Genomic DNA, 23,836 nt, shown 5'->3' on the forward strand with positions numbered 1-23,836 from the left:
CGTATTTACTATTACAAACTTAATATTTTCGGTTGGCAAAATAATCGTATCTAAGGATCAAATAGCAAAGGTAAGTTTGTCAAGTTTGAATGTATATACTTAGGCCCATATTAATAAATCAATTTCACCTTTGAGTAAAATTTAAAGTAGAAATTAAATATGTTGAACTATTTAATAAACCAAGATGAGGCTGTCTTTAAGAGCTTGTTCACAGGTGAGTCGGCGCTGTTAAATGAACGAAACTTAGCTGTCACATTTTATTATCACTTAAAATATCATTAGAGTTGACGTTAATATTTTTAAATTTTCGGAGTTCCACTTCCCGGGATAAACTGGAGTCTAAATTTTAATCTAAATCGCTAGCAATACATCAAAGAAAACTGCATTCATTTCCATGCAGTCGTTTTGGGCGATGCGTGTACAAACATACAAGCAGACGAAAAAAAACCAAAAGCTATTGTTTTAGCTTTTGTTGCTCTAATAAGAACCCTCCATATTACTTTTCTTTAATATCTGTACTTTACAGACATCGGCTTGTTACAAATTTATTATATTGTACAAGATGCCCCCTATTTTTGTATAAGGTTTAGTAAGTAATGTATCTACTAACTGGTTACTGATCGTTACCGATCTATAGATATAATTCCTTCGCTTAAGTTCTAAAACTGCGCAAATTAACATTTACAACTTCTCGGTTTGCATCTCCTCAGTTGTCTGGATATTAGTTGTCTATCAACTTGATGTGGATTCTCCGCGCTCTTTGCTCCGTACCTCTACCTAATTGTTACAATTCTGCCATCAAGAGTCTACCGCCACTGGCTAACTCGGGACTTTACCGTGCGTTACTACAATGACATCCAGCTTACGTTGCCAGCACATTTTACATGAACAATAACAGACCGCATAAGACTCTTGGGAAAATCACCAACATATTTTTGGCCTTGGCTGGGCCGGGTCAAACTCTACACACTTTGTAAAACATGGATATTTTGCTGGGATTAAAATAATAAAACAGCCGCTTTAAACTGGTCCACCTGGAAATCTTTGGAGGAGGCCTATGTTCAGCAGTGGACTTTATGTATGTAGCTGATGATGAAAATAATAAAACAATATCTTCGTATTTTAAATTACTTTTTATTCTCACGGAATATCTTTTCACAATCACGTTTATATATCTCTCACATTGACTTGTTTGGATTTGTTTATCGCCGTGTTACATGTTGCTTTGTAGTTTGGATCATTAGTACATTCATTACATACATATTAACCTGTTTTTAAATATCACATTTACTTAAAATATTTTAAATTATTTAATTCGACTATTTACATTTTTATAATCAAATGTAGAAAATAATACTTAGTTATACCTATCCCGCGCATTCTAATATTTTTTTTATAACGATTTATGAAATATTTTTAAGAATACATTGACATTAATCTGTGTTATATTCGTTATTATTTAACACTAAAGTATATTATTGTACTCATTGTATCAACGAACTGTATACAATATTAATGAAAATGAAATAAATTTAAAACTTCTTATATTCTCCTAATGTAAATATTTTTTCCGAGAGAGATAAGTGCACAAAAAATGCAGCATAACATTAATTGCCAGGAAACATTAAGATATTATATAATATAAGAGGTATCTGTCATTTTATCCATCGCCAATGCTAACGTTACCATAATAAAAAAAACCATTAACCACTAAATATATCCGTTTATAATATATGAAGATTTAAAAGGGTGATACAAAATAGTCTAGCCAAGTATTTAATCTTTCGCAACTAAGGTTATTCAGAAGATTAATCACAGTATTGTTAATATGACAATAATATTTGCTATGATTATTTTACTTCTTACCATAACATTCAAAATCACAAACAAAATTGAAATCTATATTCACAATTCCTAATTTTATTCCAATTTCCGTATAGCTTTCTTTGCATTTTTAACATAACTCCTGTAGTAAAACATTCCAAACATATATAGGAAGGCAAAGCAATTAAAAATAACAGCTACATTTAAATATTTAGGATAATTGCAGTTCTTGGCGAAGATTCCCGTGACGTTCAGGTAAAGGACGATGCAGAATTGAATCTGAAATTATAAAATGCTTGCATTATAGTAGTATCTATAGAGTTATTATATATCCGCCCGGATAGCGACATCCGTAAACAAGATGTTAAAACCCGGCATAATGGGCCACGTAAATGTGTCTTGTTCCGGGATCAGCTTGTGTATATCCGGTTCCAGCAGGCCGACATAATTGTGTCGGCTGTCGAGGGGTAATCATCTCTCGTCAGTCGATAATCTATTGGACCCCATTCCACTTACCATCAGGTGCAGCGGGTCACGTAACCGCGATTGTACAAAATAATAACTTTTACTTTGTTAAGCTAGTATACAATGTAACTGACTCGGAAAATGAATTGATTGTAAGAATTTATAAATGACGTACATCTTTAATTATATCATTTGAAGTTCCAAACAAAGTATCAACGTAATTAATTTGCTAACATATTAATTAACCTAATATCGGGGTGCATGCAAAATGTCATTTTTAATTTTCCATAAAAAACATTAAGATTAAGATCTATAGAGAGGCTTGTTTCTAAACATATAAATACTTTCAGATCAGTTTTTTCATCAACTAGCTAAGTTCATCTTTTCACTTTTATCTCTTTTGTTACGCGCCGCTATCCTAGCCGATGACATCGGGCGTTTCCGGAAGTATTCGGCTGCGCGGGCAGGCTGGCAGAAGAGAAGATATGTCACGCGGCGACTATTCTATTATTATTCTCTCTGGCTGGACGTTGTCAAAAGAATGTCTAAAATTGTATTCTGTAATTATTTTGCTAATATAATGTTTACTGTAAAAGAGCGTTTTACATTCAGAAGTGGGATTATACAAATGATAATTTGAAGTTACATTGAATTCGAATGTGAAGAGAACTATCGGAATAAATCTGTGATGAATCATTGAATGCCAAAATTAAAATTACCAGATTCTCAGATTTTTAGTTACCATGGCAACGTCTACGTCTGTTGAAGTAAATATGTTGGGAATGCATATGGAATTGATGTCTGCACATTAGTACGATTAACGACATTCATAACAAAAACTTCGTTATGCCTGCTGCTTGGCTCACTGGAGAGGGTGTTTTCTTAGAAACTAAATCATTGGAGACAGGAATGACTGGAGTCATGTGAAGTCAAATTAGTGGCGCAACACTTCAGGCTGACAATGCGAACGTGCGTAACTGTTTATTTTATTTAATCTGATCTGTCTGTGGCCGTGAGCCTTTTGATAATATTCTATCTGCAGCCGTGACCATTTTGATCATATTCTGTCTGTAGCAATGACCATTCTGGTCATATTCTGTCTGTAACCATGAGCATTCTGATCATATTCTGTCTGTAGTCATGAGCATTCTGATCATATTCTGTCTGTGGCCATGAGCCTTCTGAGCATATTCTGTCTGTAGCCATGAGCATTCTGATTAGTGTTACTAGGTCCTATTTGTTTGAAATCGGGCAACAGGTAAAACAAATCGGGATCCAGGTTGAAGGTCGAAACACAAAAAAATACTGCAAGTCATGCTAATGTTGGTTTTCATTGCAATTTCTGTTTTAACATCGAATCATAGATCACGGTACAGTCGCGTCTCTAAACAACAGAACAAAATAAAACTATACCTACAGGGCTAGTGATGTGATGTGTTGTTTATTTTTGATAATAATGTCTTTTGATAAATTTATTGATTTTCGGGACATTTAATGTCCCAATCAGTCGCAAATCGGGACGCGTCTCCAGAACTCTGATAACCGGGATATTCCGCGCACATCGAGACACCTGGTAACACTACGTCAGAACATACTCTGTCTGATTTGACTGCTTTATTTTACTGATCTGCTTCATTAATTCTGTTTTACTTAATTTCTTTTCTGTTTTTCTAGTTCTGTTTCTGGTTTAGTGTTTATATTTAATTATAAACTATATATAATATCTGTGAATTCATTAATCTTACATGGAAAGCTTACAGTCTGACATAAAGAGATTAAGCTACAATATACGGCAGGAGTACAATATTATGTGATTTGTGGTATACGAGGTTCCAAAATCCAGTCAACTGTGTTGATGTATAAATGCAATTTAGGAAAACAGAGTAAAGAAAATAAGACAGTTGTTGTTTAGAAATGTAATATAATAATATAATATAACATACATATCTTCTGTTCCAGATACCCTCACTGATCTGGTTTGGAACATGATAAAAAAAACTATTCTGTCTGTACTTGGACTCTGGATAAATTGAAAAGCACTGGCTTATTAATTGAAATGTTTGGTATTCTTACATAGCACTTACGCAATGGCTCTGAACAATTGATGCTCTCTAAGTATACTAATAAGGTACAATATGTGAGCAATATTTCTGCGAATGAATAAGGGTACAATATGGTGACTCTGAAATGGTATACTGGATTGTGTTGCCGTACTAGCTGTAACACTAAGCTTGGTTGGTTAACCTTCGCTCAATTTTTGATAAACAGTGGGAATGGTAATCTGAGATTGCAAAAACATTTGTATTTGTCTTTGAGTATTCTTGCAATTTTGAAGTGTACCATAGTGGTGGTGGTGGTTTATTGTTGGTAATAACATTATGAACAAAAAAAAAGTAAAATATCAGATAAAACCTTACGACTGACATCTATTATACTGCTTATGATAAGTTATTTTCTGTTAACCTGTTGAGTTGTAGAAATATTTTAACCGTGGTTTTATCGAGCAGACATGCACAAGGAATTCATGTCATGATGATACTTCAGAGATGGATGTCTTCTGATTTTAGTGGGTCATTAGAAGCTGATGTTTTAATCAAATAGTTAAGAGTTCAGTTATTGTCATTTTGTATATATATAATTATATGGCGAGAAATTACAGGTAGTGTTATAATAATAAAAAAAAGTTGAAACATATTCGGTAGAAGTAGCGACGGATGTGTGCTTCAGTATCGATACTATTTACGGAGCCCAATTTACGGAATGTAAAATTGACATTACCGAAAATTATTTACAAATCCTGGTTCCGATGAGTTGCCAACATTGTGTAATGCATATGAAAATTGCTGTAGTTGTTTTTATTCCATGTTGGCCATGTTCTCTCTGTGCTGGTTGTTTATATAAGCGGAACATACACGTGTAGCTAACGCTGTACTTGAGTAGTGTAATTGTAAACCACATGTCTCCACATCGGCTTCGATCGCCAGTGACAGTTTTTTTTATAAACACTGGGGTAACGGTTAAGTCTGCTGGTTCTCATAGTTGAATCTGGTCCAGTGTCTTGGTTATGCCTGCGATATAGAACCACTTTAGCGAGGACTTATTGATATTTGACATCAAGTTGTAGACCTATAGTTATTTATTCAAACTGTTAAGATTTATAGTCTTCTTAGTGTTTCTTATATTTTAAATAATATCCCATTTAGGAAGTGTCTTGACACGCGTGGCTTAACTGACTATTCGACTCATAGTTACGGGGTAGATTGCGCTTTCAATTGGTTTTCTGTTATAACAAACGAAAGTTTTGAAGATCCCGAGATCTCTGTCGTATTTTTAGTTGTTTCGTCCGATTTGATCTTGAATGTTGCTATGCTCTCTGGAGTCCGTCATTCATCGAACATATTCAGAGATTGGTATGAGAGCCCAGAAGCAGTTTCTGTATCATTTTTCACACGTGAATAACCACTGCCACAGTTTACAAAGCTACGAATCTAGACTTGCTCAATTTAAAATCAGTTTTCTTGAATAAAGACGCGAGATGGCAGATATCATTTTTTTTTATTTTACAAAAATGGGTTAACGTTGACATTGATAACTCTGTTTTGTTAATGAAACTTAATTTTGCTGATTCTCGTTCTGGCAACCGTCTCCATAACAGAGTGACTTTCAACTTGCCAACACGGCGAATCAATTATAGTCATCACTTGCCTTTGTGGCGAATGTATCAGTCCACAATAATATGCTTCAAGAAATTTGTATTTTAGCGGTAAAGTACCTCAGATTAAGAAACTTGGAATAATAAATTCTGTCCCTAATTTGTGACTTCAACTAATTCGTTATTACTAATTCAAACACAATGTAACTTGTTTCCTAATTTACTTTTATTGCATGTAGAGTTCACTTCTCGAAAGTCGTGCACCCAGTTCTGTTGCTAATGTATCCGTTCTTAATTTGGAGTCTGTACATCTTATGTTATCGATTAGGTTAGAAGAGCTAGTAATAAAAAAAAAATGTTCTTTTCAATCTTCTTGTGTAGTCGTATAATAGTAATTGTTGTCCACTGACTTGAAATTAATTTATTCTTAAGACCTCAGTCAATAACTATGTGAGTGTAGGTGTTAATAATGTCCCTGTTCTCGATGAGAAGTTCATTGCTGATGTTCTCTGCACCTGGAGTTTTATTTGACTACTTTTATGTTTCAGAGATTGTCTCCGGTACCGGTTCTTTAATGGTCGGATCTGTTGTTTCTGTAGTATTTCTGCATGTGTATTATTCTTGGATGCATTAAGTAGCTTTGATAGAGACTCTCGTATTGTGGTTTCTATTATGCCGTTTTTATCCTTTATGCTGGGGATCTAATCTCTTTTCGCTGTCTGTATTTTCCCGTCTTTTTTTCCTAATGCCTCTGGTCGTTTGAATGCATTTTTTCTGTGTTTATAATCTGGAAGCATGGCAATCTTCCGCATGTTAGTTTTAAATATTTTATTAATTTCAGTTAGGACTTTTCTAACGCTTCTTGCCTTTATGCTGTGTTACTCGTAAACCATTTGATTAATTGATTTGATTGAGTTGGTATATGTTGCGTATGCTTATTTATATGTATGAATCGTGTGCTGATAAGTCCTTGTTGTGTGTTTTATTATCTTGTGTGTTAACTTCCTTTGCGACTTCTATGGAGTTCTTTAGTTGTGCTTCTCATTCCTTTTCATTTGCTGCTGTCTTACTAATTGGAGGTTTTGCTTTGAAAGGTTTAATTGTTCTGGGTGTTATTTTAAACTTAAGTTTGGTTCTCAGCATTCTATGATTGCTACTAGTATTCAGCATTAACTGTATGTAAACTTGGATAAATAGAATGAAGGTCTTTGGTTGCTGGGAATGAAGTAAGGAAACGGGGTTTAGGTACTAACGAAAAATAAATTATATACACATATAGCGTGAAAGTTAATTGCAAAATGGATAAGTTGTTGGATATTGTGGATACGCAAGATTTGATTGGTTTATTAAAGAGTTAATCGATCAGAAATAGTTAGTGATTTACTCGTAAAAATGTTTAAAATATAAGTATCCGATTCAGTTCTGCTTTCTCAAATTTATTTTTGTGAATACCTTTGGTATTCACTTTGCAGGATGGCCGATGTTACGCGCCGCTATCCTAGCCGATGACATCGGGCGTTTCCGGAAGTATTCGGCTGCGCGGGCAGGCTGGCAGAAGAGAAGATATGTCACGCGGCGACTATTCTATTATTATTCTCTCTGGCTGGACGTTGTCAAAAGAATGTCTAAAATTGTATTCTGTAATTATTTTGCTAATATAATGTTTACTGTAAAAAGAGCGTTTTACACTTTTATTAAACACTATTCAAATTACGCCGTTTGTTAGGTTAAGAGTGTCTATGATTGTGCTGAACTTGAGCCAGGTTTAATTATATAAAAAATAAGTACCTATTATACGATAGGAGATATATTGTACTGCATAAATATTACTTCATACTTTCTTACTAATATTATAAATGCGAATATTTGTGAAAATGTTCCTATGTTTAGATACTTGTTAGAAGTAAATGCACATCAGAATAGATTCAATGAAATTTTGCACATGGAATAACTTTTTCCTGGATTACCATAGGCTACTCTTTGTCACGGTATTTGGTTCCGTGGAAATTATATGAATTTCTTAATCTGGTTTATGAATGGATGGCGTCGTACGGATGGTATTAAGGATCAGTACATTGATTTAGGGACCTTTATAGCGGGAAAAGCTTGTCACGCAGGAGAAGGCGCGAGCAACACCTATATTTTATAGTACTATGATCCATCAATAATACTCACCAATTGTAAAGAAGTTAAATATTTCTTCCACCATAAATATTTCTGGTATTGCGGACCGAGTCCAGCTAAGAAGTAATATCCATACATCAATATGTGAATGAATGCATTAATAGTTCCCTCGGGAATAGCTTGACCACCTGCAAAATAAACATGTAATTAAAAGCCTCAAACCAAAACCGATGCTGATCATGCCGTAAAAAGAGGCAAAATTATAGATTTTTTCTCGAAAATATTTTTGGAATTATTATTTTCTAGCAATATCCTTTATCTAGTACGCCTCTTGGATTAGTTTTACGACCTATTGCTTGCATGATTGCAACTCTTTCTAGGACATTAAATATCGGCCAAATCATGACTAAAAAATCCACAAAAAACATTGATTCAGTAATCGAACTTAGAGTAGGTATAGCCCTATAACAAGTTAACTATAAAAACTTTTGTCTCTGCAGTCTATTCCGTTCCCTATTAGGCTATCATCATTCATAATAGAGGTCCAATGTTCCCAAGATGGAGCACAGGGCATCTTCATCTCTCCATCTCGCAGTCTTGAGCTGAATTAGGCTAATATTCACTTAATATTACCTATACTCCAGTACTTAAATTTAAATTATCCATTAAATTAATAATATTATTAACCTGGAGAATATTTCACGGCTATCCACGAAAGCGTTGGCATCAGCGTGTGATGGTAGAGATGAAGGAATGACACCTGGTTGTTCTTCTTGCGTAGAACGAAGAACACCGTGTCGAGGAGTTCTGTGATTTTCGATACGAAGTACCACCATACGTCAGCTGCCCACTGTAATGAAACGCAGGAGTTAGCAAATAAAAGCAGCGAAGTTATCCTAGAGATAGTCTCAATGATCTGATCGAAGTAGCAAACCATTTCACGAAAAAAAAACAAATTGCATATATATCTGAGCCAGCAGTGGCAAAAGGTGAAATTTTCCGACAGAGAACCGACACAGCATAATATATATATAGGTAGGTACTATGCATAAATTTAGCCTGAAAATCATGCTGATGATAATAAAATTCTATATAAATTTTACATACAGGGAAGCTGGCAAGAATCGGGTTATATGGACCCTTAGCCACTGAGAGCCAGTATTCGGTAGTTCCAAACAATCCCCTCACTAATCTATATTATTTCTCCTTAAAGCCGTCAACACTAATGATCTTTCTAGAATTGTGTGTGTTTTTTGCAGTTCACTTGCTTTTAAACATCACTGACTATGTAGGTTACCCCAATTTGACCTTATTACCGTGACATGTGATCTTCTATAATTAAAAATGTATGAAGTACAAAGTATAGTAGATATTTATGCAGTTTTTAATAAATAGTAAAAATAATTTGCCGACGTGATAAATTACAGGAAGTATTGCTAGGTGTGATACTGGAGGCGCCAGGTATATGGGCCAAAGTAAAATCCTCCGAAATAACATTATATAAAATTCTTCGACGTTCATAGAATCTTTTGTAGGCGAATAGGAAACATATTATACTATTAACTGCCTGGCCTAGTTGTATTGCGCGGTAAGATGCTTTCTTGAGACCTCAGGTTGGATTTCTGGGTTGAGAAAAACGACGGCATTTTCTGATCAGTATCAGCTCCGAGTTTGGAATTGATTACTGATATGGCAATAGTCTCACCCACTATCTCATTATGGACTGGAATAGAAGCGACAAAAGGTGGGTAAACTAATTACACTAGTGTCTAAATATTTTGAGGATAAAAGGTGTAAGTGCATACAAGATCGAGATTGCGTTACTTATTTTTTTGAAAATACCACTCAGAAAAGTTACTCGAACTGCAAGTATAATTTTCAAACAAAATAAATATCAATAAAAAGTAATTTCATTTTTCATGCCTCAATGCTATTAATATTACTCTAAGATAATTTGTTGCAACATCAGACTTTCAGTCAGAAATACATTCAAGCGACACGTACAACCCAAATTTACACTAAACTACAGAATGAGCAAAAAGTCAAATATAAAAAAGGAATTTGTGTTGAAAATATATCTTATTCGTGGATAATTTTTGGTTCAGTGTCAGCAGAAGAGTGTTTTATTTTTTAATGCAATGTCAAATACTCTGTATATGTATTAAAATATACATACCCTGATGCTTTGAGGTTCATTTGAGTAATCGATGGAGTGACAGCTAAAGTTATAATCAGTTTTGATAGCGTAATAAATACCCTGAAACAAAAATATTAATTAGTATCCTTGAGTGCGTGAAAATGATTTGGGGAACTAATTATTATAATAGAAAGAAATGATAGACAAAGATACATATGGTATTATAAAGTTATTTCATTTATTACTTATGTTACTAACTTTTGCTAGCGGATTCGCCCGCGTGACGAAGTTTTCCGAAATAAAAGTAGCCTATAATCTTAAACTATCTCCATACCAAATTTCATAAAAAATCCTTTCAGTAGATTTTGAGAAAATCGGTAACATACAAACAGACAGGGAAGGGACTTAGTTTTATAATATGTATAGATAAGTATTTACTTACATTATAGGTTAAAAATATGCTAAATGCAATCTGAAACAAGTTGTACGCCATTATAACAGTTTTTAAGTTGTAAGGTTTCTTGTCCTTCATGTATCGGGGGCCCGCATAGCTGCAGAAGTACAAATATGAAGCTAGGATTGTTAACAATGGCCCCGGGTTTGACATCAGCCACCAGTCGTTTGTCCGTGGGTCTGAAAATATTAAATTATAAAATATTATATAAATCATTCATTTGCAGTATCCATACATCTTCAGATAATATTTTGCCTTGTTTTAACAATTGCGCCGGCCTGACGAGAATTCATAACCCCAATACAATCACCTTAAAAAAAAATACGAAAAATTCTCGACCTAAGGATGAAACCAGGATTTTATCATTGTTTATTGTTTGTAGTATTTTGTGGTTAAAAACGCCTTTCATATTTAATATCGGTATCGGCAGTGATTAGGTCTCATGTCATAGGGGGTGAGAAGAATTCTCATCCCATAGAAATTTAGATCACCGAGTTCTACAAAACACGTGGTAATATCTCAAGTACTGTATACGGTGAGCAGAACGTGGTCCCTTTCTTGTCCCTTTTGTTTTATTAATCTCGCGGTTACCCCTTGCTTGCTGTGTGTTGTAGTTGTATAAACTTTGAAATAAAACTATACATAGTTTTCGGAATTCATAGCGTTTTTTTCTCTCGCCGTTTCGAAGAATGCTGCCTTCATAGTCACGGGAGGGGCGTTTGTATAAACTGCTGAGCAGCACCTGAAGAGCAGGACCGCGTCTGAAGCGATATGCATAACGGCATAACGCGCGATAGCATCGTTACTATATCTCTCGAAACGCTCAAAAGCAATCTGGAAGCAGCAACAAAGACAACAAGATCAATATTGTCTTAACGGAGTGAATAGTACAGCATAGCGTCCACAGTGTCCACATAGATTCTTGTACGGTGCTTTGCCTCAGACGCGCGTTTGCATTGCATCTATATCGCAGTCGTTTTGAACTTACATTGTTGCAAAAATTTGCTTCAGGCGATCTTCCTTTTTTATATTAGCATAGTAAAGTGGCCCACGTAAGTATATCGCGTTCCGGGATCAGCCTGTATACGTATATCCAATTCCAATAGGCCGGCATAATCATATCGACTGTTGAGGAGTAATCACCTTTCGTCAGTCGACAATCTATTGGACCCCACTTTAATTACCATCAGATGCAGTGGTGTGACATTATCGCGCATGTATACAAAAGGGGGAAAACTACCTTTAAAATTGAATATAAATTCGTTTTGAAGTGCAATATTATTTCAGTGGAATTAAAAGATTAGCCGCATCTAAATAGTATTTATTCTCCATAGGCAATGCACCACGATCAGCATACAAAGCTAAAAAAACTGAATAAACGACAAGCTAATCGACTAAGTTGCAACTATTGTAATTGAACAAAATGATGATGACAAAATAATTGAAATAATGATAGTCACTAACAACAAGACACTTGAAACAACAATAAAACACGATTCAATCAAGTGACGAAGTGTCACTGAAATGCAAGAAAACAAAATTAAATATGAGGATACTATAATTTTCCAAATTGCAACTAAATTATGCTTCCTTTCGTAAATTATTTTGTAATGACGTGTCATCTCAGCATACAGATTTGACATTTTTATTTTACTCATAGTTCGATAGGAAGAATTGATTAATCAATATTTTTAAGTGTAGGATCCTTCGCAGTTTTTGATTTTTCCAAGGTTGTCCTGTTTTGTGTACAAAACGCCTCCAGTTCATAATGCAGAGCAAATATTGATAAAGGACCATGGCAACCCTTATCTGACGTAAGAAGTGAATAAAAACCTGAAGGGGCCTTTATGTAATATAATTGTTTTTTAAACATTGCGTATACGCAACTAACAGGATGGGTAGTAGTGTAGGTAGTTGGCCTTTTGCCGCCATTGCTGTTTAGGTGCCTTTGAGTAAGCAAATACTATAATCAAGCCCCCAGCAAATGGAGACAGCGAAATTAAAAAAAATTAGAGAATCGCTCAAGCGCAGCGGTAGCGATTATACATTTTGTACGCAAAAATACAAATTAAATCAAAATTTTGTTGTTAGGTTAAACTCGATGACAGTAATTAATAATGAATTCTTCGTAATTAATTAATTATTATTTCCATAATATGAACTTCCTTGTAACTCCTTAACAATGTAATACTGTAGGTAACATTATTATAACTGTCAAAAATAATACATAAATAGTAATATTATTAAGACTATTAAAATCTTATTTTCTGTGTGTGAACATATTTCGTTCAGTTTAGTTTTTAAACCTGTTATTGTATTTTATTTGAGAATATCATGCCGTCAACAAATAACCGTGGAAGCAAAAAACGCTAAAATGTTATGAAAATAAATATGTGACAGTCCGCCTGGGTAGATACTACCGCAATATCTTTTTCTACCGCCAAGTAGCAGTGTTTAGTCATTATTATGTTCCGGTTTAAAGGGCGTTATAGTCAGTGTAACTTCCAGATATAATAAGACTTAACATCTCAAGTCTCAGGATGGCGAGCGCAGTGGAATACTTTGTACTTAATTCAAGGTGTTGGATGGTGTTTCTACTGTTTATGGGCGGTCATATTGCTTACGATCAGGCGACCGGCAAGCTCGTCTCGTTTTTTTAATGAAAATTTCCCATAATTCCGAAAGAAGATTAAGGAGGAACCACGAATTATTATATTTTCGAATTTTACCAACGTGATTTAAAATTTCACACATATTTTTTTAAGCATAAGTAAAAATTGTCATAGGACCTAGTATAATATAATAGTGAGCTAGCAATATATTAAATATAGGTACAACAAGTTTCGACTCAAAGTCCGGCAGTCATTTTGGTAAATTAAATTATTTTTAGTTGAGATATTTTTAGGTGAAAAATAAACAATTTTCTTAAACTTTAGTCGCACATTGTTCTTGCTCTGGGACCTCGCAGCATGAGACAATAGCAGCGTTCAACGATCATAGAGAATACTTAAAATTTGTCAGTGACTGCTTACTCGAGACGAATATTTGACGGAATTGCCAAAATGTGCCAACTACTTGCAAACAACATCAATTGTAATTTGTTATAGATGGATTTTCAGTCAGTCAGAACCCTATCTAATGCATAAACAAGGCGAAAATATAGAATGATATTTTCTTTGCATCTATGTTTATTATGTACCTTTAATTATGATATAAATCATTTTTAATATACTATATAAAATTGTATTGAGTATAAATGTACTAACTTCGATTCGACCTATAATTAGACCGAGTTACGCCAAAATGTACCAACTTCGTAACTTCGAGACGGGAAAATCGCGCCGTTTAAAATGAACCTTAAAATATTGACGACTTATATGTTGACAACATACGGTACTCTCCTATTTAATTTCTTAGAATTACATTATATACAGTCGACGTGCTGGGCTTTAGAGCTATGTAATTCGTAATTTTAGTTATGCTAATGTCAAGTGCTAATTGAAACGGCAATAGCCTAGTTGGGAGTGGAACGGACTGCCAAGACGAATGTCCGCAGGTTGAAATCCCAAAGGTAAACAGCTCTGACTTTTCTAAAAAATCAAGTGTGTATTCTTTGTTAATTTATCGTTCGCTTTAACGGTGAAGGAATACATCGGGAGGAAACCTTCACATCTGAGAAGTTCTCTATAGGAATTTCGAAGGTGTGTGAAGTCTACCAATCCGCACTAGGCCAGCGTGGTGGACTAAGGCCTAATCCCTCTCAGTAGTAGAGGAGGCCCGTGCTCAGCAGTGGGCAAGTATATAATACAGGGCTGATATTATTATTATGTTAATGCCAAGTGCAGAAATGAGACACTAATGATAACTCATTGATATAATCAATAAGCCAAAGTAATTAATGCTAATTTACTTATTAGAAAAAGCTTTCATTCATAACTAGTCTTTTTTTTATACCGGTACCACATAGTGATCCTACTGCCTCTGATGGTAACTATGGTGGGGTCCAATCATTGACGTATATTCTATAGACACGAACGTCCATATAAACTATTTGTTCAAAATCTGAAAAATGGCAGCCAAAGTTATAACCTGTTTATTCACTTGTACAACAAATAATTTTATTTTTGTTATTCACATCCAGGTTTACACTTAGATTCGAGTTCTTATATTATGAGCGTCACTCCATACACAACCACAAGCTTCAATATTGATACCATATTAAAGCAGTTGTATGGATTGCAGTTCAATTTAGTTGAACACAGTGAATTTTCGGAACGCCAAATTTAGTACGTAGTACAATTATATCTGTTGTAGAATGTAACCTTTGTTGTGACCAATATTCTTTTTAATGTGTTCTATTTTTTGTAAATATTTGAATGCTGTTGTTTGCCTAGTTACATATTTTACTCTGAAATAAACACTCGTGTCAATACACATCTTTTTACTTAATTTTATAAATAACTCAGAACATATATACCAATTACTTACAACAATATCGATGGATCGAACAAAATGTTGACTGATGAGAGATGGCTACCTCTCGACAATCGACAACAATTATGGCGGCATGTTGGATCACACATACGCAAGCTGATCCCGGAACGCGATACACTTACGTGAGTTACTATGGCGGGTTTTAACACCTTGTGTGCGGTGGTCGCTATCCGAGTGGATATAAAATATATCCTACCACCAGTAAAAATAATGTGACATAATTAAGATTGCAATATGGCAGTATATCTTATAAGTACGTATCTTATTAGATAAATATAATATATCGCTTGAAATCTGTTTTGCTCTCCATATAAATAAATAAACTAGACTCTAAACCTATGTGTAGAATACTGTATAAACTTGTGTTTAATAAATAATTAACTGGCTTTATGCTAGCTAATATTAATTACTGACCGATTTTTCAATCGATTTTGGGGTTGTTTTCATAGATGGATTCCTTTTGAGATTGAATTGTTATAACATATATGTACAGTCAGACACAAAAGTAGCTGAACAAGTTCAACCTTTTTCAACGTATCAACAATAATTTTTACTTCACTACCGTAAACTTCAAATATTTTGAGTTAATGTGTAGAAACTCTCTAAGTTTTTTGCATATGTTCAACAGCTTTTGAGACTACTGTATATATAGTAAAACTTGTCAAAGACTGAAAAGTAAGTATTTAGGTAAAATACATTGAAGTAGACGTAGAACATAATATATATCGATGGCAAAATATAGCAGTCAAATTTTAAAGCCCATTTAAACGATGCTATTTTTTCTTCTCGAAGTTACAACTACAATCGAAAGGATATAAAGTTTCCTTGTACAATTAAACATGGCGAGGTTATTACAGCCCGCGTGAGTCGCCTTGCCATTGAACATTAAACGCCTTCGTGTTTCCAGACTGTATCGATGGCGTAGTCGTACTACATGCGCGGTACGGCAGCGCTCTGAGGTTCTGGGTTCAATTCTACTCATTATCAGCCCGGAGTCTGGAATTTGTGCCCGATATGGCGATGACGAAAAGTGGGTGCCCTGGTTGCGTCTCTGCATGCCCCTTCGGGGATAAATGCGTGATGTGTGTGTGCGTGTGTGTTTCCAGAACTTGAAAGTAATTATCGTTATTTAAGCTATATTTCGTATTTCCACTGACTACCATGGATGCATTGAAATTAAACTAATTTTCCGGATTCTATCGCGGTTTTTTGTTTTTTATTTTTCTCCCGACTAGTCCCCCCCGTGACCATGAAGGCTGCAAAGTCTTCGAAACGTCGGGAGAAAAATAAAAAATAAAAAACCGCGATAGAATCCGGAAAATTAGTTTAATTTCAATGTCTAACATTCGCGTAAATATAAGAAATCATTACCATGGATGCAATTGCGTGAAGGGGTTTTAATTTTAAGACAGTGGAATGTATTTCGTTAGTGAATATTCATCATTTTAAATACTCGTAATCAAAAATGTCTTCACTATATTATCAAGCAAGTAGTTATTTTTTAAATTCTTGTTTGAAATAATCGTATGCAATATTTGGTTCTTGGCTGTACGTCACCAGAGATGTGAAAAATAGTTTAGTAAAAGTATTTAAATACAAAATGCAAAAACGTAATTTCAAAATAGCTTTTTCAAATAAAATACCTTGTACTTATTTAACTGATTTTGATACTAGTGTCTCTTCAAAGAGTTCATTCATATAAAGTCTATGGGACCTCATAATCATTTCATCGAATGAAAGTAGTCGTTCAACAGGTTCAGAACTTGGTAAGCAGGTATTTTATTTAAGGAAGAGTTTTTTTTTTACATTTGGACATCTGTTTAAGGATTCTAAAGCATTGTCTTCATTTTTTAAATATTCTAGTGTTTCCAGATGTAATGTAGTCATCGTCATTGACCTCAAATTTGTTCGACGCGCAATGTTGGCATAATATTGTTCTTGGTGACAATGGTGACAACATAAGGATCACGATCAGCGCGTTCATAAATAAATTAATTTAAAATTTTAAGAATGAAAAATAAGAAAAATGAATTCAAAATGTAACAAATCTATTTTGTATCTTACAAATACAAAATATTTACATAAAGTATTTCAAATAAAATACTAAATACATTTCAAAAAAAGTATTTCAAATGTAAAATAAAAATAGGTATTTTGCATTTTATATTTGTATTTAAAATACATATATTTCAAATAATTCACATCTCTGTACGTCACATTACAGCTTACGATAATAGCGAACGATATCTCAGCTTCAAACGTACGATAAACTCTTTACATCTAAATAGGCTTTTATTCAAAGTATAATGTATGTTTTTTAAATTGAAAGTAGCTATATAACTAAAATGCGTACGTAATTTCCCGCTATTCAAATTATTGTTGCGAAATATTATTTAGTTAGTGATTCGTTTAAAACTGGTTAGACTGTATATTTATTTAGGTCTAGTGTGGAATTTTAACTCATGATTCAAAAATGTGCATTATTTTTTTAAGTTACAAAATAACGTAATATTATGTACAGTCAGCCACAAAAGTAGGTGTACAATTTCAAAATGCCTGTAAATGTTAACTTTCGTCGAAATATGTTTTCTTATTTTCTAAAATAAAGTCAACCCTTCAAAGGTTTTTTCTTTAAGAAGAACCGATTATTGATATGAGTATTCAAGTCTAAAGGCGATTTGGAATTTTGAATTTGCTCAGCTACTTTTGTGGCAGACTGTATTTATAGATACACTTTTGATGCGGCAGCAGCCATGCATTTATATAAATTATATTTGTTTTATTAAGTGGGTGCCCTAGTTGCGCCTCTGCATACCCCTTCGGGGATAAAATGCGTGATGTTATGTATGTATGTATGTATATTTTTTTAAATTATTATGTTTTATATACAAACTTTAGCAATATTTTTTTTTAGTTTTTGCGACGCTTCATTAAATTTTATTAAGCAAAAAAATATTCTTAGGTAATCAAAAAAATAATGCGAAGTTAATTGTGTTTTATCTTCCCATAAATTTTAATTGTGAGATAATCACATTATAATTAGTTATGTAATAAATACATAATTAATTCTCATTATAAGAAATTTCAGTCAATTTAATAGAATTTCACGTATTTTCCAATGCTAAAAATAAAAAAATAACTTACCAGAAATTTCCTGAAACAGGTACTCGTACCCTTTCAAAGTTCGCTGTATAATAGTCGCCATTTTTATTTTTTATTATTTTTCGCCGGCTCGCTTGCACCTTAGTCGTCCACGACAAATTAAACGTTAATGATAAGATTTCATCACCCAAAGTAGCTTACGGAGTTGTCACCGCGGAACCACTAAATAATAATAGTAATTACGGACATTTTATAGTTTTTACTACACACGCTTGCGCCGGGTCATCGCTCAGAGTTTATTTTTTGTATTATGCACGTAATTATTCACGAAATTTAACAACACTGGAAAGAAAAAAATTCAAGAAATACTTAATATTATTAGTATTTCATACGTTACACTTTTGAATAAATATGTTCACACGAGCGAGCGCAACGCAAGCAAAGCGACGTCAAACTGAATGAGTATACTTATTAAAAAAGAAAATGCATGACCTTCTTGATTTTATAATGACCTAAATAATTACGTAAATAAACAACAGTCTTTTAGGTACCATTACTCATTGGTCTAGATGAAACATATCTAAATTAATACTTGAGGTAATTTAATTAGAATACATCAATCTAATTGGTCTCCATAATACATTAAAAAAGTATTCTACTTTATGATCAATTTGCGAAAACAATTAACACCGCCTAATATTATGCAATAATGAGAATATTCTAATGTACAACTGTCACCTTAGAATGTCCAAAAAACGTGACTCGTAAGTCGATGTCGTTTAATTTTAATTTCTGTGATTGATCGAGAGACCGATGCGCAAGTCACGTGATAGTTCTCAACCAATAAAAATAAAACGACACGAAGTCATGTCGCGTTTTATTGCCACATTCTAAACACACTGGTAGATTTATTTGTGATAGGAATAAGATTTTAAAGCTTTAACATTATCTTTATATGTTTTTGGAAGTTTGTGAAAAATAAAGTTACAATTTTATGTTACTAATTGAAAGAGTTTAATTTAAGTATAATAATAATAATATCAGCCCTATATTATATACTTGCCTACTGCTGAGCACGGGCCTCCTCTACTACTGAGAGGGATTAGGCCTTAGTCCACCACGCTGGCCTAGTGCGGATTGGTAAACTTCACACACCTTCGAAATTCCTATAGAGAACTTCTCAGATGTGCAGGTTTCCTCTCGATGTTTTCCTTCACCGTTAAAGCGAACGATAAATTAAAAAAAAATACACACATGATTTTAGAAAGGTCAGAGGTTTGTGCCCTTGGGATTTGAACCTGTGGACATTCGTCTTGGCATTCCATTCCACACCCAACTAGGCTATAGCCGCTTAATTTAAGTGGTTATCCCTTACTTAATGAGTATTACAATACGCGGTGAGATTGAAAATTAAACACATACAAAGATAGTATAACGCCTTTTTCCCTTCTTCAGGGGTAGATAGAAGTGTTATACACATTTCGCCAGTCTATTGCTACGTACCGGGAAATTCCAGACTGATACAGAGCAGGAAAAGCCCAATATTACTGCCCGACCTGTAATTTGAATGCGAGATTTCAGTACGGTATTGTACCGAGTGCACAACATAAATACGCCACCGAGGCAATCAAAAATTAATTTCCTTATTGGACCTCGCTTAATTTATTTAATTAAGAATTTGCCAGACTGTTATAACGTCTTGTTGTTTTTATTGTTATAGTTAATTTAAGCTTTCGTCAAACAGCGAACGGGGCGGGACGACGGCGCTACTCTTGCGCTGGGCTCCATGTGAAGTCATGTTCCAAGCGGGACGGCTCTATGTGACTTATTCTATAGTTAAATAGTATTAATAGCTAATTAATATTAATAGCTATTATATTCTTGTTATCTTTCTCATTTTATGAATCGTTCATGTTCCGCCAGTATGGCTTACATATTCGTAGAGTCCATAATCTTCTGAATTCAATGATTACCTTTTGCATATTACGATAGGTTGTTTTTATCAATATTTTTTTTTTCTGCAATTACCGCAACAATCATTTCTTAATATAATATGGCCTGAAGTCTCTGAGGAGGGGAAAAAATTACACCAATTGAAATGCATTAGATCTGTCCAAAACACAGTTGTCACATGATTCTGTATTTCTGCTTGCAGCATACTACAAGCGGTTATTGTAGCCGGCAAATAGATAATTTGAGCACACTACCGAAGTGTATTTATACTAATGTATAAAAGCCACCGATATGCTATACTATAAGTATGCTACCATACTCCGGAAGGTTAGGCACAGATACAACTAGTGCTCTTACGCCGTGTGCATATCCGTCCCATGATGTTAAAGTTAGCAATCAGGCGCAGGTCCATCGCCTTCACGTGCTTTACGAGGCACGGGAGTATCACACCGTCAATTTCTTGACTCCGAGCTGCGACTGAGTATTTTTTTAAGATGGAAAAACCTAGTCACAATTATTATGGCCTGACCCGGGATTCGAACCCAGAACCTCAGCGCGGTAGTCGTATTCGTACAACTACGCAACCCAGGCAGTCAAAGGCACAGGACGTTTTAACAGATGAACATTCAGGATGTTTCCAATGTTTCTCATAACCTTTGTTTGTTGATATCTTTATTTCGTTGATCTCGATACCATTTTTTGTGACAAAACGTAAGTAGTAAACAACGTGATATAGTTATCTTGGATGGTTTTTTCTTTGCAGACGTATGAGTTTATAAATACCCTGTGACGCGTTGTTTACAATATTCACTAGGTATGGACCTAGTTCAAGAAAGGCTAAATAAAATGTATCTAAACAAATAAGTTTGGGTACATTTTTAACCGACTTCAAAAAAAGTAGGAGGTTATCAATTCGACGTCAATTATTTTTGTATGTTTGTTACCTCAGAACTCGCTCATTTATGAACCGATTTGGAAAATTCTTTAGCAATTTTAATTAGGCACCGACTGCAAAATTGGTATCCAATATATACCTGTTATGTGAAATTATTTTTTGGTTTTGAGTGGTTTTTGAAGACGATTTAATTTTTTGTTAAAATTATTTTTATTAAATTTCTCTATTCTTTTCGTCGTAGTTGACATATCTAAACAATAAATTTATTGAAATAGATACCAGTGCTATGTCAGTATTTTGATGTTCCCTTCCATGTATATGGTATACTTACCAATTACCACCAAGGTAATCTCGCATGCCGGTGTATTTATCGATTGCTTGAACAGGACAGCTACGCGATGGTGGGATCCAAGACTATTACCATAATAGGTCCGCACGATTTGCCTTTAACAAATTCTGTGGTCTTCGTGATTTAAGTTGTATTTAAATATTATATTAGTTACGTGATTTGATGACACGGGGTCGTTTAAGTGGAACGTGAAGAAGCATTTAGCAGGCCGCCATAATTATATCAACTGTCAAGAGATACTTTCATTTCTTACTAGTTGAGATTTCTCTTTAATTTCATTTCACTAATAAAATAATAATTATTGAGTATTATGTATTAATTGCCTTGTAGTTAGGTAAACAGCCAAGAGTTCCATCAAAAATCATTGAATATTCAGCCAATAACGAGTCAAGTTTCGTATCAATATTAGATCGTATATTGTTGATATTGGCTAAATTGAGATTTGTAAGTCTAATCCATGATCGACCAAATATAGGTTCAACGTTTTGTTTGATAATGTATAGCTTTCCGCTGAAAAAATGCTGTTTATATTTGCACGTCACGTATACTATTCCGATCGGTTTGATTAATTCTCCTGTATAAGTTTTCATGGTGATGTCAGTTTTGAATATTTTTGTATCGAGGTTTAATGCCTTAAAATCTTTATAAGATATTGATGAGGGAGCTGCTCCCATGTCTACCTCCATATCAACAATTTTGTCGTTAATATGGATCTTAATCATATATTTGTCGTTGATGATTGATCTAATGACGTTCATGTTCCATGGTGTACCAACATCGACAATCGACTTCTGGTTCATATCCTGAGCTACATCCTCAGCATGTACCTCCACGTGCTCGGACTGGACCGAATGGTTGCCCGTGAACGGTTGTAAACATACACGAGCTAAATGGCCCTTTCGTTTACATATTTTATAACATGTATCGTTAATACATCTACAATTATTAGCTTTGTGGCCTTCATTTCCGCAACGAAAACATTTTCCTTTTATGTCTATTACTGTTACAATTTGTCTTTTGAATGGGGTTTTCTTATTTAATTGATGAATTTGATGACTTATATGAGTAGCTTTTGATATGTAAGAACTGTCACACTTTGCCGTTTCTATAGTTGTTGCTGTACGTATGAGATTTGGTAAGTCAGTTACATCGGTACTCTGAAGAATTTTAGCGCGTGCGTCATTGTCTTTAAGACCTCGGACAAATTGAAGTGTGATAAAATTATCAGCAATCGATTTATTGCAGTGTTTGCATTTAAAATCACAATCTTGTGCTAAACGTTTTAATTGTGCTGTATATTCTATAATCGATTCATTCTCCTCTTGTGTCCTTGAAATGAATTTGTGTTGAGTTACCCACATGCTTGGTTTTAGGTTCAAGTAATCATCTAAAATTTTAATAAGTTCGGCGTAACCGACATCAGAAGGTTCTTTTGGTGCACAAAGGTCGTATGCTCTTTGATGTAGTTCTGGAGGAATAGAACTTAAAAGCATGTACATTTTGGTTTGGTTGTCATGGCAATTATTTAAAAGCAGAAACATTTCTAATCTTTTTGTAAAATTTATAAAACTTTATTTTTTTTGTAATGGTTGAAACATTATCTTCGTTACTATCGTTTCATTGCTTCGAGCGTATGTAGATGTAGGTGTTGCGTAGTATGGTGTAGGAATAGATGTTGTAGGGCGTAAATCCTGTAACTTTACTTGTAGCTGTACTATCAATTCTTCAGTTATATATCTTTCTTCTATTTCTACCTCCACCTGATCATCACATTCTATTATCGATTCAATTTCTGTTGGAATTTGGTCGAACTTCTTTTGATAAGTTGTCAAATGTTCTAGTCTTGCTTTTAATTCTAAGTCTGGAATTTCTTGTTCATTTTGTAGTAAATAGTTTTGTAATTTCTTAAGCTGCCCCCTTACGGAGGCTCGCGTTCTTTGAAGTTTATGTAGTTCCATATCCTCGTCGCCAATATTATGTATTAATTTCAAATGAAATTATAATATGTACATTTTCATATATTCTTTTATTACAATGACAAACGTCAATCATACATCTATTTACTTTTTAGTGACCATAGAGTGGCCACGAACACAACATTGAGTAAATAGTCCTAAATAAGTCAGGGTTTTTTTTATTTTGTTTGATATGTCGCGGATTTGAGGGAACCCTTCTGAGTCTGAAGGTGTTTGGTTCAGTTTCTGCAAATGCAAGTGCTAGTTATTGCTTACCGCCTTCTCACTGCGAAGATTGAGAGCAAATAATTTGAACTATATTATTTCCAATAACACTACATATTTTATTTTAACACAAATTATCTACGCTGGCAATATATTGAATACTAGCTTTTACTCGCAGCTTGAGTTTTCCGGGATAAAAGCCCCGCT

The 23,836-nt window shown here is 34.1% G+C and overlaps 1 protein-coding gene across 1 annotated transcript; it reads right to left on the reverse strand.

Moving 5' to 3' along the window:
* Positions 1-1,114: 1,114 nt before the first annotated feature.
* On the reverse strand, positions 1,115-19,015 carry LOC119190763 (elongation of very long chain fatty acids protein 7-like). Its single transcript, XM_037443473.1, has 6 exons — positions 18,295-19,015; positions 10,645-10,835; positions 10,242-10,322; positions 8,753-8,915; positions 8,117-8,253; positions 1,115-2,103 (listed from the first exon to the last, which is right to left on the reverse strand). Exons 1-6 carry the CDS (start codon positions 18,353-18,355, stop codon positions 1,921-1,923), a joined length of 816 nt encoding a protein of 271 aa, XP_037299370.1. The 5' UTR covers positions 18,356-19,015; the 3' UTR covers positions 1,115-1,920.
* Between the last annotated feature and the right edge of the window lie 4,821 nt (positions 19,016-23,836).

Source organism: Manduca sexta, chromosome 26 (genome assembly GCF_014839805.1).
Source record: "Manduca sexta isolate Smith_Timp_Sample1 chromosome 26, JHU_Msex_v1.0, whole genome shotgun sequence".
Lineage (NCBI taxonomy): Eukaryota > Metazoa > Arthropoda > Insecta > Lepidoptera > Sphingidae > Manduca > Manduca sexta.